This window comes from Loxodonta africana, chromosome 4, assembly GCF_030014295.1.
Source record: "Loxodonta africana isolate mLoxAfr1 chromosome 4, mLoxAfr1.hap2, whole genome shotgun sequence".
Classification (NCBI taxonomy): Eukaryota; Metazoa; Chordata; class Mammalia; order Proboscidea; family Elephantidae; genus Loxodonta; species Loxodonta africana.
This window is the reverse complement of record NC_087345.1, coordinates 95,372,797-95,390,379: the sequence shown is the minus strand read 5'-3', so window position 1 is coordinate 95,390,379 and position 17,583 is coordinate 95,372,797. Positions and strand designations below refer to the sequence as shown.

The following is a 17,583-nucleotide window of genomic DNA, read 5'->3' as shown; positions in this document are numbered from 1 at the left end:
GTTTGTATTGTTTGACCTAAAGGTCACTTTAGCAAGAACAGTTTCTTCAAGGCTCAAGGTTAAAATCTCAAAGCAATGGCGTGAGTGGGTCACCCCAACTCCACGGACCCTAGAAATCTGGATTTCAGGAAAATTGAAACTGTTCCTCGATGGCAATAGATGAGTGGATAAAAATGATGTGTAATGTGTAGAATCAATTTTTAAGTCACACATTGAGTAGTCAGTGCAGTCAAGCAGAATGACATTTTTTAAAGAAAAGACAATTCTGTCACTTTATAGGCTAGTTTACCTGTACTCTGCTGTTGTTAGGTGCTGTGGATATAGCATGTTATCAAAAAGACAAAAACTAAAAGGGCAGGGCAGGTAATTCAGGGCTGTTTTGCAATGTTATTCTTCTTCATTATTTTACCATTTCATAGAGAAATGCTGAATCCTAACATGTTCAAAACACACATAGAAGATTCAGTGTTTTGAAATAAACATTTTTAAAGCTACGTTTCTTCTTCTTTTTTTTTTTTTTTTTTTGATTCACTTCTTCACTCTCTTTCATCTTGGTATTTGAAGAGGAAGTGTAGGGGATTTCCTCCGGGGAGAATATCATTCCAAAGGAAAGAAAAAGCTTTTCTAATCAATCAGAAGACTTCTCTCTTTTTTAAGCATACTCTCCCCCTCCAGTTAGCTGCTGGTTTCAAATGTAACCCTAGAGGCGGAATCAAAGTTACCGTCCTGGCTCTGCCACTTACTGTGCAGCCATTTACATTAGGCCTCTGTTTCTGTAGCTGTGGAATGGGCTGTTCTTACACCCAGCAGGATGATGTGAGGATCAAGTGACAGGATTTTAAAGTGGTTTGTAAACTGCAATATATCACACAAAAGTGCAGGATTACAGAAAACCAAACCCATTGCCGTTTGGTTGATTCTGACTCATAGTGACCCTCTGGGACAGAGAAGAACTGCCCCATAGAGCTTCGAAGGCTGTAGTTGTTACAGAAACAGATTGCCACATCTTTCTCTCCAGAAGCTGCTGGTGGGTTTCAACTGCCGACCTTTTGGATAATAGCTGAGCCCTTAACCACTGCACGACCAGGGCTTATTGTCATTAAGTATTAATCAGAAAGGGGTGAAATCTTTCTCATCATCTTCCCGTTACTTTCTTCCCATTCTCACCATCTTTCTCTCCTTACACCCTCTAACAACTTTTTTAGCCTCGAACATACTACAAAGCTAGAGTAATAAGAGCCAAGGGTCTGGATTGTTAAAACCACGCAAGAGTCGATATCCGCTACACCCTAATTACTGAGAAAGGTAAAACGAAAACAAGCTCAAAGATGAACTCCAGGAAGATTTTTTTTTTTTTTTTTTTTACTTACCAATTCGTGTTTTCAGATTTGCCCAAAATTGACGCTTCGGTCATTACTCTTCCGCTTCCTAATGCGAGAAAGTAAATGCTGACTCGCGTCATTTGCCCCAGAGGCCACCGGAAATGGCATCTCCTCCCTAGAGGCTGGCTCACAAGTGAGCATCACCCAGAGAGGTTCACTGACTTACCTTGCAGCCCAGGCTCTCGGCTCTCCACGCTGGCCACGCTGACTGCGGCCCGGAAAGGAGTCGATCTAGGGAAGAAATCTAGACTAAACTGCACCAAAACCCGAGAGGTACATTTTAAGTCATCAGTTACTTTTATTAGTAAGTACTTTCCAGTTGCCCCATTTTATTTTAAACATTGGTTTTTACTTTCTCGAGTACTTAGGGCCGGAGGGAATCGCTGGCCCAGCCCACTGCATACCACCCGGCTTCACTAAAGAGGCACTGTATTTTATAATAAGGATTAAAGTGATTGATAAACTGCTAAATTTCTAAAAATGTTCAGAAAGGATGTGAACTGGAGAAAGGATGTGAAGCCTCTCCTGTCAGTGCAATCTTGTATGTTGTGGTTGACCACAAAGGCTTGACAACCAGTTTTGACTGCCAGCTCTGCTTTTTATAAAATGGATGACTGGGGTGGATTGCTCGATCTTTCAACCTTAGTTTTCTTATTCGTAAAATGGAGAAAAATAAAGTCCCTATTTCCTAGGGTTCCTAAGAGGAATAAATAGATACGCAGGTAAAACCACAAACAATTGCAGTGTGTGGTACTGTTACTGTAATTAAAATAATTGTAAGTTAAATACCCCATTTAACAGGGAAACTTTAACCACTAAGTCCCATCCCCCAAGTCAGCTGAGTTGGCTCATACTAACAACAATTAACATTTGTAGAGCTTTGCAGAGAAGCCCTGGTGAGGTAAGTTAAGCACTGGGCTGCTAACTGAAAGATTGGCAGTTAGAACCCATAAGAAGAGCTCCGTAGTGTTTTTTGTTTTCTACAAGGAGAAGGAGCTGGCAATCTGCTCCCATAAAAATTACAGCCTAGAAAACCCTATGGAGTAGTTCTACTCTGTCACATGGGGTCACTACGAGTAGAAATCGACTGAACAGCACCTACCAACAACAGCAACATAGCTTCGTGGTATATACAGGGCATTTCATTCAACTACCGCAGTTAACCCTAAGGTAAGCAGCGCAGAGCTGTTGAATTATTTTGGGAACTGGAGGGTGAGGAAGAAGCCGAGAGTGAGGAGCAGATGACTAGGGCAGGGGAGAAGCTCTCCTGGACAAGGCGATAGACAGAGAAGCTCACAGGTCCAACCTGAGAGCCTAAGGGAGGGAAGCTGTGACTCAGGAAAAAAAAAAACAAAAACCCCAACTCAGGAAAAGGCCTAGCTTAAGAAGCTGGTTTGTGTATCTGGGCGATAGAGCATTTTATTCTCTAGCAAAGATCCCTGTTCCCTCAGCTTCCTCACCCCTTGAACCTTGCCCTCATCCCTGTTCTAAGTCTTAGGGCTTGAAACTAGGGAAATCTCAGTCTCAATGCCAACATATGGGGAAGTGGGAACCCAGGTCTTCCTGATATTGCTACAAAATAGTGGGTGTAGGGACCAAGGCAGACAGAGGCTGGCTTTTAGAATCCCATTAAAAAAAAAAGAAAACCATGGAATATTATTGTACGTAGTATTCAGACGCTAAAGTTTTAATAACAATAGTAATAAAATAATGTAGCATTTTAAAAGGTCTTCTATGCAATCTCTTTAGAGGGGACATTTCTCCCATTTAAAGGATGAAAAACGAGGAGCACAGAAGTGAAGTGACCACTGAAGGTGGCAGAAACAGAACTCATACCCAGGCCTACTAATACACCCATGTTCCTGTCACTGGTTAAGTGGGCTTCTTCGGCCGCTCCTGCACTTGAATTTTCAGAGTCCAATCTGTTTATCAGTTGAAAGCCACCAGTCACTATGAGGTCCTAATCACCTTTCTTTTTCAACCATTAAAAAACAGAAGAAAACCAAACCCATTGCCCAGCAAGTCGATTCTGACACATAGTGACCCTATAGCACAGAGTAGAACTACCCCATAGGGTTTCCAAGGATTGGCTGGTGGATTCAAACTGCCAACTTTTTGGTTAGCAGGTGAGTGCTTATCCACTGGGCCACCAGGGCTCCTTTTCAACAATAAAACTTTTCAACAATGGGAATGTTTTATTCAACCGCTGGTTAGACTCTAGTCCACATAAGTATAAAATTTTTTTCAAACACAAATATAGCTTTTTGCAGCATTGAGTTGTCTGTTCACCCTTAGAAAGCCTAGTTAACTATCAGAGTGATGGAAACTGAACTGAGCGTCACATCTCCTTTGTTTTTTGAAAGAAAAATTGAAAGCTGTGCACAAAACATTTTTTGTTTTTCTCAAAAGAGAATAAAAAGGAAAACTACATGCAAATATTTCTTTCTAGATAAGATTATATTTTGCCCTTAATTTCAGCAAATTTTTATAACAGGTTAAAAGCTCAGGCTTCGGGGCCCTATTTCCTTCTAAAGAAACAAAACAAAACCTTAAATTTATCTAATCCATCAGAAGATTCATTGTCAACGATAGGCCATTCCTGTTTAAGGATACTTTCAAGCTCTGCGATTTATCAACAGGGCAAGCCTCCCCAACCCCTCCATTTAGTCATATCTGAGGTGGAAATAATAGTTCCTACCTCGCTGGTTTGTGAGAACAGAACAGGCCTGGCACAGAGTAAGTGTTCATTGAATGGCTGAATGCTAACTATTGTTACGCATAAGACACTGGGTGGTCAGGGTACAAGAATGGGCATGAAGCATCTCCTGCTTTCTAGGACTAATTAGGATGTACCCAAACTAAACCCATTGCCTCCCGTTGATTCCAACTCACAGCAACCCTATGGGACAGAGTAGAACTGCCGCATAGGATTTCCAAGGCTGTCATCTTTATGAAAGCAGACTGTCACATCTTTCTCTTGCGGAATGGCTGGTGGCTGGGTTCGAACTGCCAACCTTTCGGTTTGCAGCCGAGCGCTTTAACCACTGCGCAACCAGGTCTCCTTTAACTAGGATGTACTTAGGTAAACAGTCACATGAGTAGTTTAATTATAGAACAAAACAGAAAAAAAGAAACCAAGTGCTAAATAGAGACATCACGTCAGAGAAAGGAGAAATTATTCTGTCTGGAAGAACAGGGAAGGCTCCGTGACAGAACTGCCTTTTGAGCTGTGTCTTAAAGAAGGAACAGAATTTCAAAAAGTGGAAGGGGTTAGGGAGCATTCCAGGCTGAGTCACGTGAGCAAAGACACACACAGGTGAAAAAAGCCCGCTAGGCTTCCAGGCAGCCCATCTGTCATCAAACACACAGGTGTTGAAGAGCCCTGCAGAGGGAAGGATCACATCTTCCCCTAAAGGAGACGTTACAGAATGCAAAATGTTGGAGATAGGCTAGTATCTAGAATGAAAGTGAGATTTTATTTTTTTAATCTAGATGATAAAGTTTTATGTTAGAAGACACATGTAAATGAAAACTATACTGTTTTGGAAATAATGTTTTAATCGAAGTAAGACAAATGTTTTTAAAGATTAGGAGAAATTTGTCCAAAGTAATTAGCTATAAAACCTAGAACAGGTAAAATTGGTCAGTATCTACCGCTTCCTAAAATATATTAAAAGTCTCCCTTCTAAAGTGTATTTGAAAGAGCTATATCTTTATTTATTTGCTAAGAGATGGTTGAAGTATCCTAGCTTCAGGCTATATCATTCAAGGATTTTGCTGTCTCAGGAAGAGAGGAAGCAATCACAGTCATGAAAAATAAAAATGGCTTGATCCAAGTATGTGAGAAGCAGAGTTTATTTCTCCAGCCAATGTTGCATGCAGAAATTGCATAGCTGCTCTCTGAAAAATGCATGGGGAGAATATGCTGCCATCATTCCCATTGATGACCAATATTCTAGGATGAGAACTCAAGGGTCACAGGAGAATTATTTTTGGAATTCAGCCACCATTTGATGGGAGGATAATTTGGTGTCTCTTAAGAATTTGGAAACCTTGGATGCGTGGTGTTTAAGTAAGTGCTACAGCTGCTAACCCAAAGGTCAGCAGTTTGAATCCACAAGGCGCTCCTTGGAAACTCTATGGGCAGTTCTACCCTGTCCTATAGGGTGGCTATAGTCAGAACTGACAGCAACAGGTTCTTAAGAAATCGTTAGTGTTATTATTCCTGTTTTGTTGATAAGGATTCTGAAGTCTAGAGGTTACAACATAACCTGCCCTGGGAGAGCAGGATTTATATTTATACCCAGGGGGCTGACTTGGGCCTGGGTCTCAGCCTGTAGTCTTTATTGCCTCAACTCAGGATCATCCGCATACAAATGGCAATTGATAAGGGACTGGGTAACTGTGACCCTGGGGTGGGGAGGGGTGCTGTTAATAGTTATGCAAAACCAGAACTGTTTGGGGAGATAAGGACAGATGCCATGACTGACACCATGAGAGTGGATGAACTTACAAAGGGAAAGAATGTTGAAGAAGAAAGCCAACTAGTGGGCCTTAAGAAAGATCAATATTTGGGGAATTGGTAGAGGAAGAGAAACGCGCAAAGGGTGCTGGGGAAAGAGAATTGGGAGACAGGGGGTCTCGGGCATTTGGGCAGAGTTTTTGAGAGGGGAGTGGTCCACAGTGCCCTGAGCCCAAGAGAACATTGCTGAAGCACTAAGAACCAAGAAGCGGACATTGAGTGAAACAACAAGGAAATTATTGGTGCTTTACTGAAAAACATTTCTTTGGTTTCGTGATGTTGGAAGCCAAATTAAAGTAAAACGAGGAGTGAGTGGGAGGTGAACACTCGGACACGGCCTGTGTAAACAACTCTTTAAAAAGTGGCCTTGAAGGGGAGTCAGAGATAGGACTGTGCTGGAGGTGGAGTCAGAAGTTTCCTTTCTTTTTCAAAGCAAGAAACTAGGGTGTGTTTAATGCGGAAAGGAAGGAGCCAGCCAGAGTGAGTGAGACTCAGAATATATAATTATCAGCTCTCCGGGGGGATACCCTGGAACAGAGTCGCTGAGGACGTGAGAGGATCCGCATCCAGAGCTCCAGGGCAACTTTACACCTAGAGAGGTATGCCTCTCCCTCTGCAGGAGCGCTGGGGGGTGGTTTGGAGGTTGGAGAGGGGAATCTGTGCAAGGTTCTGTCTGCATGTTTGTGTTTAGAGTCGGAGAGGTGAGGGGTTGCTGTTCTCGAGGTTTAAAAGTGTCTAAAATGTAGCGGTTCAGTGGTACAGTTCTCGCCTCGCATGTGGGAGACCCAGGTTCAGTTCTCAGCCAGTGCTCCTCAAGTGCAGCCACCACCAGTCTTGGGTGTTGCTGTGTTGCTGAAGAGGTTCCAGATTAAGACAGACTAGGAAGAAAGGCCTGGCAATCTAATTTCGAAAATGAGACAGTGAAAATCCCATGGATCACCATGTTCAGATTGCTGAGAGTCTGGGCTGACTTGGATGGCAGCTAACAACAAGGTGTAGCGGGGACTGTTCTGAGCCCTTGATATTCATTTACGTGATCTCCTTTCCTGTTCATTATTACTCCGTGGGAGTCCTGGTGGCACAGTGGTTAAGAGCACGGCTGCTAAGGAGATGTTGGCAGTTCGAACCCACTAGTCACTCCATGGGAGCAAGATGTGGCAGTCTGCTCTCATAAAGGTAACAGCCTTGGAAACCCTATGGAGCAGTTCGACTCTGTCCTATAGGGTCACCATGAGTCAGAATCGACTTGATGGCATGCGACAATTATTCAGTGACGTAGGTGATATCACCTGTTTTACAGCAGAGGCAATTGTGGCTCAGAATGGTAGGAACCCAGCTCAAGAGTACACAGCTGTTCAGGGGCAGGGTAGTCCAGGTCGGGGTCATTTCATTGTCTCATGGAAATGAAAGCCTGGTCACTGCCTTGCAGTATCTTTCAATTGTGGTAGAGCAGTAAAAGTAAGAGGATAGCAAATATAGTTTAAATAATGATTTAAGACCTAAGCTAAATGTGAGAAGTTTTCCATAGGCTATGCACGATCTGGAATCATCATTTTGTTTATGTGCATTGCTTTGAATTATTTAATACTTCAGGGGAAACTTGTAAAACAAAAGTTAAAAAATAAGGCTATTTGAATAACTCCTCCATAATTTACCTTTTGTTTTTATACTTTACCTGCATATCAGGTGTTTTGGTCATTTAGTTTTGCCATAACAGAAATACCACAAGTGGATGGCTTTAACAAAGAGAAATTTATTTTCTCACAGTCTAGTAGGTTAAAAGTTCAAATTCAGGGCATCAGGTCCAGGGGAAGGCTTTCTCTCTCTGTGGGCTCTGGAGGAAGGTCCTTGTTCTCAATCTTCCCCCTGGTCGAGGAGCTTCTCAGGCGCAGGGACCCCATGCCCAAAGGATATGCTCTGCTCCTGGTGCTGCTTACTTGGTGGTATGAGGTCCCCAACTCTCTGCTTGCTTCTCTTTCTTTTCATCTCTTGAGAGATAAAAGGTGGCGCAGGCCACACCCCAGAGAAACTCTCTTTACCTTGGGTCAGGGAGGTGACTTGGGTAAGGGTGGTGTTAAATCACACCCTAATCCTCTTTAACATAAAATTACGATCACAAGATGGAAGACAACCACAGAATACTGGGAATCACGGCCTAACCAATGTAAAACACACGTTTTGGGGGGACAAAATTCAATCCGTGACATCAGGTATTATGAACATCCACTTCATTCATAAATGTCCCCTGCACTTCTTTCTAAAGTCTGTAGTAAGTTTTTATATTATTTTGACTGGAGAAATGTGCCACTTTCAGAGTTCTAAAACTTGGTATTTTTCAGACTCTTAAAGTGTGCGAAACTCTTCTGTTGATATTTTATTGCAAAAGAATGAGAAATTGAAGATGGGGCTTGGTAGGGATGAAACAGATACAAATAGTATATGTCCAAATTGATGCCGGCCTCTACAAGGTGAGCTCGTGGTTACAGGGAGCCCAATTTGAAGATCACTATTCTAGTTTCAATGTTCCGTGTATGTCACATGTTGCTGAGATTTTTACATGTCGTGTATTAAGGACTAACTGAATAACCAAGTTAGAAGTATGGGCCATGCGGAGGGTCTGAGTGATATAGGCAGGGATTGGGTAGAGGAACCATGATAGTTATTGGAGGATCTGAATCCGATTTGCAGAATTGTATCCACCACAGCCCTAGCTAAGTACAGGTGCTTTCTAAATTGTCACTAAATTAATGCGCTACAGAGCTGAAGCCAATTTAAGAGGTCAGGCTACCGAAGGTGGGGGTCAGAAACAGCATTTCCAATGGCTGATATTTGAGAATTATTTTTCTATTGCATTATTTACCATAGTATATCATGCTACTTTTATATATTTTTATTCCTAAAAAAAAACTTTTTTAAAATAGTAAGCTTGCATTCTTTTCCCCCACTTTCATATTGTATGGACAAGTAGATGTTAAGTGACTTGGCTCCGATCAAAAGATGAGCCTCCCAAGAATCCTCAATCTGCAAGCCATTAACTTTCCCAGAGTTTGAATTCTTTGCCTATTTCCTTTTGTTAACTTCATATGGCATGCAATTTAATTTTTGACAAGTTTAAATTCAACTTAGAAAACTAAACAAATGCCGAGACACAGGTAGGCTGTAGAGGTGAGTTCCTGAAAGATCGTTATTTTCTGATCTCTACCGTCCATTCTATTCCATGAAAATTTAACAGGATCTTAGAAAGTTCAAAATATTGGTTTGGTCACTAAAAACGTAGTTAGAAGGAAATGGACCATTTAGATTCCTAGGATAAGGTTGTATTACGATGGTTAATGATATGCAACATTAGCCTCTAAACTAGTTACATGTACCTCCTATTACTAATCCAAAAAAAAAAAACCCACCATCCTAATTGTTTGTGAACCGGCCTCCATGATTTAAGACTTCTCTGCAGAGTCTCTGAAGCAACAGGCCTATTGGAGTGTCACTTTGTATATAAGGATTAATAAGGAAAGCAGCAAATCTAACCTAATTACTACAAAACATTGATTAATGAAAAATAAATGTTACATGTTTGATTTGTGATAGTTAACAATAACCCAAAACCAAACCCATTGTCGTCAAGTCGATTCTGACTCAGAGCAACCCTATGGGACAGAGGAAAACTGCCCCATGGGGTTTCTAAGGAGCAGCTGGTAGATCTGAACTGCCAACTTTTGGTTAGCTGTGAGCTCTTAACCACTGCACCACCAGGGCTCCATAAATAGCAATAGTCAATGATTTATAATTCATGGTCTATGAAGCTGAATGACTAATTTCTTGAATAATTTATAGGCATCAGCACAAAGCTGGTCCCTAAGAGGCACAGGTTAAGAATGTCCCAAATGTCCACCTTTTCCAAGCTGCTGTCCCATTCCATCATCTCTAACATCAACTACTCCCCCTCCCCTCAGCACTCTCCCTCCTGTCTTTGGGTTCCATAATTCAACACAACATCTCACAGAACTCACGAACTATATATATCTCAAGTAAATGGCTCACACAGCTATGGAGGCTGGCAAGTCCCAAATCCGTGGGTCAGGCATCAGGCTGGAGAATTCTGCTGACTCACATGGCTGCAGGGGCTGACAAACCCAAACTGGCAGGTCAGATGGCAGGCTGCTGGCTTAAGCTTCAAGAACCAGAAGTCAGATATCACGAACCTGATGCAGGGTCCAGAGTTAGAACTTCCCCAGAGCATTCATATACATTTGATGCACACTACATCCTCAAGGAAAGTCCCCCTAGTTGAGAAGGCAGGTGGGCGACTTTAGACACACCCTCTAGTAAGGTGGAGACTCAAGATACATCCCTAATCTTGCCACATTAACACAACCACAGGCATGGAGGCTAGGATTCACAACACATCACAAAATAGAGGATAATTACATCAGATCACAAAAATGGATAACACCACACAATTCTGGGAATTGTGGCCTAGCCAAGTTGACATATAACTCCAACCATCATAGGTTCCATATACCTTATTTGCATAGTCCCACTCAGTCATTGTGTGTGAGTCACAAACACTATGGCCATATTAAGTAATTCATTACCCCTAAGAAGCTATTAATTATCTCCAAACAAGGAAATATAAGCAAGATGCTTGAAAGTAATTTCTTATATCAGTCACGATTATTAATGCATGTCTGTTTTTTTTTAGTGTCTGCATTAGCCAGCCAAAGCCCAAATTTTACTTTGAAAACAGAAAAACATGGAAGTAATCATGATTCAGAGAATCATCGTGGAACTTTTTTTTTTTTTCAAATCTGGTTTTAATTTGAGGTTGGAATCACTGGTTGCAATGATCATCCATGTACCCAGCCTGACTCTTGACACAGTCTTAAGTACTTCATTTATATACGTCAATTCTAGCAGCCAGCTCCTCCATCTGCCTTCCTGTGCCTGTCCACTGACTTCCTCTCCTTCCGCAAGGAAGAGACTGTCTTTGTACCCACGCTTTGCAACTTAGCACAGTATCTGGCTCTCAATAATCCTTGTTAAAAGAAAGAATAATCAATACAACAGCTACTAAGACTAACAAGTGAGTTTAGCCAATTTGAAGCCTCAGCTAAAAGGACCACTGAACTGGCTGTTCCCAAATCCGTTTGTTTCATATAGATATGAAACCCTTCTTTGAATCAGAGAAAATTTCTCCCTCCAAATAATTCTTCACCACTCACCCCCTCTAAAAAAGTAGCTTTGGTTTTTGTTTTTGTGCTTGTTGTCTTAAATGACCCCTGCCCCCAGTGACAGCCCCGAGGGTATGTGATTTTGTTAATCCTGTTACAGTTGCTGTGTTCCTTTACCAAGAATTTCATGAATTTTCCTTTCAGTTTCAGCTCCTAACTAGAATGCGTCTTCCCAGTCATTTTGCCCTCCCTTCTCTTCTCACAGCTATATCTGCATGCTCCACTGGAGAAGAACAATAAGAAATACTGAGGCGGACATTTTAGCCTGATTTGGGGCTCTGAGCCCTTGGAGCAGCATTTGCGTAGGTTAAATTCACTGACCAGCACACAAGGTGACCAGAATTCCTCAGACACTGTGATGTGAAGCTTAGGAGTCTGTAGAATTTTGTTTTGGTTATTCTAAAATCTAGGTTTTGCTAAAGATTAAAATATGGGATGAGATAAATACTCGCTCACCCCTTCATCTGACCCCCTAAATACACTCAGACCACCTTCCTGGGCAGGCAGGGTAGGTGGTTGCTGCCTGTGCATAAACGCACACCAAAAGACCCTTTTCCAAATCCCATCTCATTCAGCTCCCTGTCTCCTCCTCCCCCCCACATGAGCCACATTTAGGATAAAGACTGGTCTACAGAAGGGGGTTCAGCTCTAAATGATGATACTACGTGCAGAGATGGACTTCATAGGCAAGGGGTTTAGGTCAGAGCTCCATCACATCAGTTTCCTTCCCAATAAAATTGGAATAATAAAAACCACCTCATCAATAGTGAAATGTATTAATTTTGTTTTATTCAAAATCTCATTTATATCTTCTCAAGAATCCTGGGAGGCAGGCAGCTCAAGTTTTGTAATTGTCCTCTTAGAGATGATCAATCTGGTGCTACTATTCAGGCATTGTTCTAAACACTTCACATTTAATCACATCAAACCTATGAAGTGGGTACTCATATACCCGTTTTATAGATAAGGAAACTAAGGCACAGAAAGCCTACATAACTTGCCCAAGATCAAAGAAAGTACCACCAAAGAGGAGACAGCACTAGGGAACAGGGCACAAAATATGCCCAGAGTGCAAAGTCAGAGCCCTGGAAACCTGCTGGGAAAGTGTTTTCCTCCTTCACATTTTGCACTTTGGAGCCTTGGGTGTGGAGTGGCTAAGGATATTATTCACACGGAGCCCTGAACTCCCACCGCACCTGTTCTGTTTTCGTGGCACATAGCACTTTTTACTTTGTATAATTACAAAGTTATTAATGAGTGTTACTGATCTTCTGCTCCTGGAAGGCAGGGGCCATGTGTCACTCATTCTTATAACCCCTCCCAGGTGGAGCACAGAATAGCACTTAATAAGTGTGAGTTGGATGAATAAATGAATCTGAACAAATAAATGAACCTGCCTGAGTGCCAAAAGGACTTGGAATTTGCTTTAATTATGTTTATTTGTGGCCCCACAATGAGCTACATCCTATTTTCAAAGTCTGTTTTCTGGTAGTAGCAAATTTTAATGAAGATTCTTTGGGGGAAAAATAAGTCAATCTTTTCCACTGTTCTTTTATGGCGACTCCTTGATATGCTACCCATCTTCAGGTTTTATTTTTTGTACTTGAACCCATTTAAAACCACAAATGCTATAGTTTTTTAAAAAATCAAACATAATTTATTAATAGCTATCCACCCACACCTACTAAAATGCCTAAGAGCTACAAATATCAAGTCACAATGGATTTTAATGGCTTCTGTTGCTATGCATTAAGAATCGACTACAGGGCAGTAGGTTTGGGTTTTGCTTTTTTTTGGTGTAAGTGCATGAAATGGATGCCATGTTCTCCCCGGCTGAGAGTTGTGAGTGGTAATGATGTCTGTTTCTACCTTTTATTCATTAGTGGATTTGAGTTGTAACTGTCAGCTTGAAATAAACTTAATCTGAAGTTTTGATGAGTTTCATAGCTTTTTAAAATTTCATTCAATGGAAAGCAAAGAATATTCCAACTGAAACGCATCTGAATTATTTCCAGTCTTATCTTGACTTTCTCCAGTTCTCCTGGTAAAAAATAGCCGCTTCCTTGCTAAAGAGATCAGTTTTTATACTGTTTTCTGGCCCGGCACATGTACTCATCCTTTTTTTTTTTTTTTTTAACCTGTTGTGTTTCATTTAATTCTTTTTAAATTATAAAAAGCAATCAAGGATGATAAAAAGCCTGCGTATTTTTAAAAAACAGAGGTAGAGAAGTCATCCATAAGCCTACTCTTCAATTAATAACTATCCATTTTTGCATATTTTCAATATTCTCTGCTTATCTATCTTATATAGTTTCAGTGGTATGCTGCACACAGTCTGGAATGGAACCTCTTCAGTTTAACATTAGATCACAAATATTCCCCACATTCTTGCTTACTCTCAGTCCTCCTTATCTAACAGCTGTCAAGTTGGCTTAACATTCCAAGTTTTTAGACCTCTGGGCTGCCTCCAGGCTGTCGTAGCAGCAGCAGGGGGCCATCTGGGCCTCAAACGCACTGAGGGCACATGAGGGGGCGGGGCGTGCTGGAGGCCCTCCCCTCCCCTCCCCCTCCGCCCTCCCCTCCCCCTCCGCCCTCCCCTCCCCCCTCCGCCCTCCCCTCCCCCCTCCCCCCGTGGTGCCCTGGGCCTCCAGGAACAGCTGGGGGCGGCTGGGAGGTCAAGGCCCAGGCCTAAGCTGGCACTTTTCTCTACCAGGACTTTTGACTCCCTTCCTGCCCTCTCCTCCTACTTTGCAAAACCAGACCTGGTGGAAAGACACCCCAGGCCCTGGTCCCTTAAGTTCTCAGGCAAAGGTTCCAACCCCGCCCCGTGCTCTCCCCCGCCCGTGTGGACTCCTCCCAGCAGCGCTCTCTCTCTTTCCGTCCTAGCAATCCTCAGACCTACCGTGTTCAAAGGGAGGATCCGGGCGATCTACCCTGGGCGCCATGGTCTCCTTGGTCTCATCCGAAGTCCGGCAGCTGCTCCACAACAAGTTCGTGGTCATCCTGGGGGACTCCATCCAGAGGACTGTGTACAAGGACCTGGTGCTTCTGCTGCAGAAGGATTCCCTGCTTACCCATGACCAGCTCAAGGCCAAGGGGGAGCTGAGCTTCGAAAAAGACGAGCTGGTGAAGGGCGGCCAGAGGGGCCCTATGTGCAACGGGACCCAGTACCGTGAGGTCCGCCAGTTCTGCTCTGGCCACCACCTGGTGCGCTTCTACTTCCTCACGCGCGTGTATTCTGAGTACCTTGAGGCCATCTTGAAAGAGTTGCTGTCTGGCAAGTACGCCCCGGATGTGTTCATCATGAACTCCTGCCTCTGGGACCTCTCCAGGTACGGTCAGAACTCCTGGAGGAGCTACCGGGAGAACCTGGAGAGCCTGTTCCGGCGCCTGAACGAGGTGCTACCAGAACAATGCCTTCTGGTATGGAACACGACCATGCCCGTGGGTGAAAAGATCACTGGGGGCTTCTTCCTGCCAGAGCACCAGCCCAGCGCCGCCTCCCTGCGTGTGGACGTGGTAAAAGCCAACTTCTACAGCTCTGCTGAGGCATGTAAACACGACTTTGATGTGCTGGACTTGCATTTCCACTTTCGCCGCTCACAGCACCACCGGCAGCGAGATGGCGTGCACTGGAACGAATTTGCACACCGACACCTCTCGCAGCTGCTGTTGGCCCATGTGGCCGACGCCTGGGGTGTGGAGCTGCCCCACCGAGACCCCTCGAGCAAGTGGATCAAAAATGGTCGGGTGAGGGAGTCAGCTGGCCACCAAAGGGACAGGCAGCCCCAAGCTAGCAAGGGTGAACTGGCTTTGCTTCCGCCCTCGTCCCCACCCCCACCCATGCGTCTGCACCACTGCAGACCCCTGCCCCCGCTCCTGCGCCCAACCCCACCCCTAACACGACGGCCCATGTCATCTTCCTTCCCACAGCCGCATCCCATGCCCCTTCACCAGGAGATGCCCCAGTTCCCGCCCAATTACCAAGATTCCTATTTTTTCTCAAACCAGCCCCTCCAGTCGGATCAATTTTCCTTCGACTGTTTCCACTTGGATGTCCCCTTACCCACCCACAGAGGATTTGTCATGGAAGGAAACTTTATGTTTGGTCCCCAGCCGCCTATGCCCCTCTTCTCCCCACCCTGTTATCAGCAGCGGGCCCCAGTGGTTCATAGGAGTTTCCCACGGTATCGTTCTCGTGGTCCTTACGTTCACGGGAGACCACGACCCCGACCTTCAAAAAGACTGGCCCCTACCCATCCAGAGTCAAGGCCGTAGTAGACTGCCCTGGACCTTTCCCTCTTCATGGAGGGTCTGGACAGATGGCCTGCCTGTCCCTTTCCATTGGCATGGCTAAGCAGACTGAGCTCCTCAAGCCTCCTGTCATCCTTGGACTTTTTTTTTTTGTTCATTGCCATTGCCAGTAAAGGCAAGGAAGAGCAGTCTGATCTATTCTGGCCAGGGCCTTCTTCCTTACTCTCTGGGGGGTGACCAAGCATTATTCCTGCCTCCCTACTTCCCAGTCTCCTTTTTGCCTTTTTGTAAAAATAAAATTGAAATAAAGAAGTTGTTCCACAAAAATAGTTGTAGGTTTTGTGTGTATCTATATTTAATGGATACCTCTCCCTTCCCATTTAACAATTAGCTTTGTAAGGGCAAGGATGATATCTGGTGAATGAATAGTTATGATATCTACTTGATAAACTATTCAAAACCAAATTTGTTTAAAATAATTCTTCAGTGATTTCCATAAAATGGAAAAAGCAAAAGAACTTTAAGTTTCTGTGATCATACTTCCCAGTCATTGAAGTTTAGAACTGGGAATACTAAAAAAAAAAAAAAAAATTCTTAACTAGTTTATACTTGTTTTTCAGTTTATTCTGACTTTAAAACCACCAGACTGATTTATGTCAGCAATATCTAAACAAGAAGGCAAGTCTATCAAATAATGGTCTTTTAACTGTGACAGTCATGGCAAATAACTCCTATATAGTTTCATAAATCACAAAATTATTGATTAGGTGTGCAATGAAGTGTATATAAGCTAGAGTAGATGACATGCTTGTGACAATGGTTTCTTGAAGAGCCTTAAATTTTGGACTTGAGAAGATTTAAATAAATGCATTCAATGGCAATGTGAATCACTGTAATAGGAAAAAATTCTTAGTTGGAAGGGACCACTCAGTGCATAAATCTCTTCAGCATCATCTCTGACTTATGGCTATGGTCATCTCCGCTGTTTTGTACGAATGTTGACATCACTGAGATGATTTAAATGCCAGGACCTTTGTCACACTTGGGTGGACTAGTGGAAAGTTAATATTTAGATAAAGTAGACTAAAATTACTGGACTTACAGGATCTTTCAATGAATTGACTCCACTGGTTTGTAAGTCCCAATAGGACCATCCCTAAACTTGACAATGAGGGTAAGGAAATGTTATCCTCCAAAAACAAGTTCATGAAATAAAAAATGGATGAGATCAGCTATCTACAGAAGAAATACACATCTTTTAATCCGCTAAAAAAACAGAAAGTTCCTGGAGAATAAGGCCTTTATCTTGCCCATCTTCATGTCTCCATTGCTAACACAATATCTGGCACTTAGGAAGGATAAATAGGTGGTTTACAAATGCATTCCTGATGGGACTACCACCCAAGTTTCCAAGGAGATAATGTAAATTGACATTTAATCATCATAGCACATCTGACGGAATATTGCCGAAACAGCATGATGATAACCTTTGAGAACCTGAAAGGTGGTCCCAGGAAGTCAGAATTTGTGAGTGAGTATGTCCCAGCACAGCCATAGATGAGGGACCTGCCTGGTTGATGTAAATGTTTAATCCAATTAAGAAGATTAGTATACCAGGCTGTGAGATTTTGATAACATTAGCCATCAAGATGAGCCAGTTGCCTTCATTCTGGCTTTGTGTTTCCCTGGCAACACCACGCAGCATTCACTTACTGATGTGACTAAGCCAGTGCACTCATATTGGTATTCTGATTTCTGTTTCTCTTGTTGAGCTAGGTTAGTATGTGTTAGTCCTCCTCAATCTGATCACACCTGGTGAACCCAGGAGAATGTTTTTAAATTTACAATGCTGAGGACCAGCCACTGAATGATGAATCTACTGTATTTTGGACAGAATTGTACCTTTGCAAGAGCACCAATCTTAACTGTCCCATTTCTCATATGGATAGGAGTGCAGGTAGACTTAGATGAGGACAACCCTTTTCTTCCCATGTGCATTAGTTTCTGATGGCTGCAGTAATGAATTACCATAAACTTGGTGGCTTAAAACACATTTATTTTGCAGTTCTGGAGGTCAGAAGTCTGAAATCCGCTTCACTGAGCCTCCGGAGGCTGTGGGGGAGAATCTGTTTCCTTACCTTTTCAGCTACTAGAGCTGCGTTCATTCCTTGTGCTCCGGTTACTGACCCCTTCC

At 43.0% G+C, this 17,583-nt stretch overlaps 1 protein-coding gene across 3 annotated transcripts; it reads left to right on the top strand.

Annotated features, from left to right (window-relative positions):
• Positions 1-1,372: 1,372 nt before the first annotated feature.
• On the top strand, positions 1,373-15,703 carry PCED1B (PC-esterase domain containing 1B). Of its 3 annotated transcripts, none has more exons than XM_023555604.2 (2): positions 1,373-1,655; positions 14,022-15,703. In XM_023555604.2, the coding sequence occupies exons 1-2, from the start codon at positions 1,446-1,448 to the stop codon at positions 15,411-15,413; spliced, it is 1,602 nt and encodes a 533-aa protein (XP_023411372.1). In that variant the 5' UTR covers positions 1,373-1,445; the 3' UTR covers positions 15,414-15,703. The 3 variants fall into 3 exon arrangements, with proteins under 3 accessions (XP_023411372.1, XP_003405437.1, XP_064140410.1); XM_003405389.3 differs by having other exon boundaries at positions 1,538-1,686; XM_064284340.1 differs by having other exon boundaries at positions 1,538-6,503.
• The last annotated feature ends 1,880 nt before the right edge of the window (positions 15,704-17,583 follow it).

Bases quoted from the DNA above. Each gene is read 5' to 3' on its own strand.
- PCED1B (XM_023555604.2), top strand. From the start codon at position 1,446: ATGCTGACTCGCGTCATTTGCCCCAGAGGCCACCGGAAATGGCATCTC. The intron at 1,656-14,021 runs GTACATTTTAAG...TTTCCGTCCTAG, and splicing joins ACTGCACCAAAACCCGAGAG to CAATCCTCAGACCTACCGTG.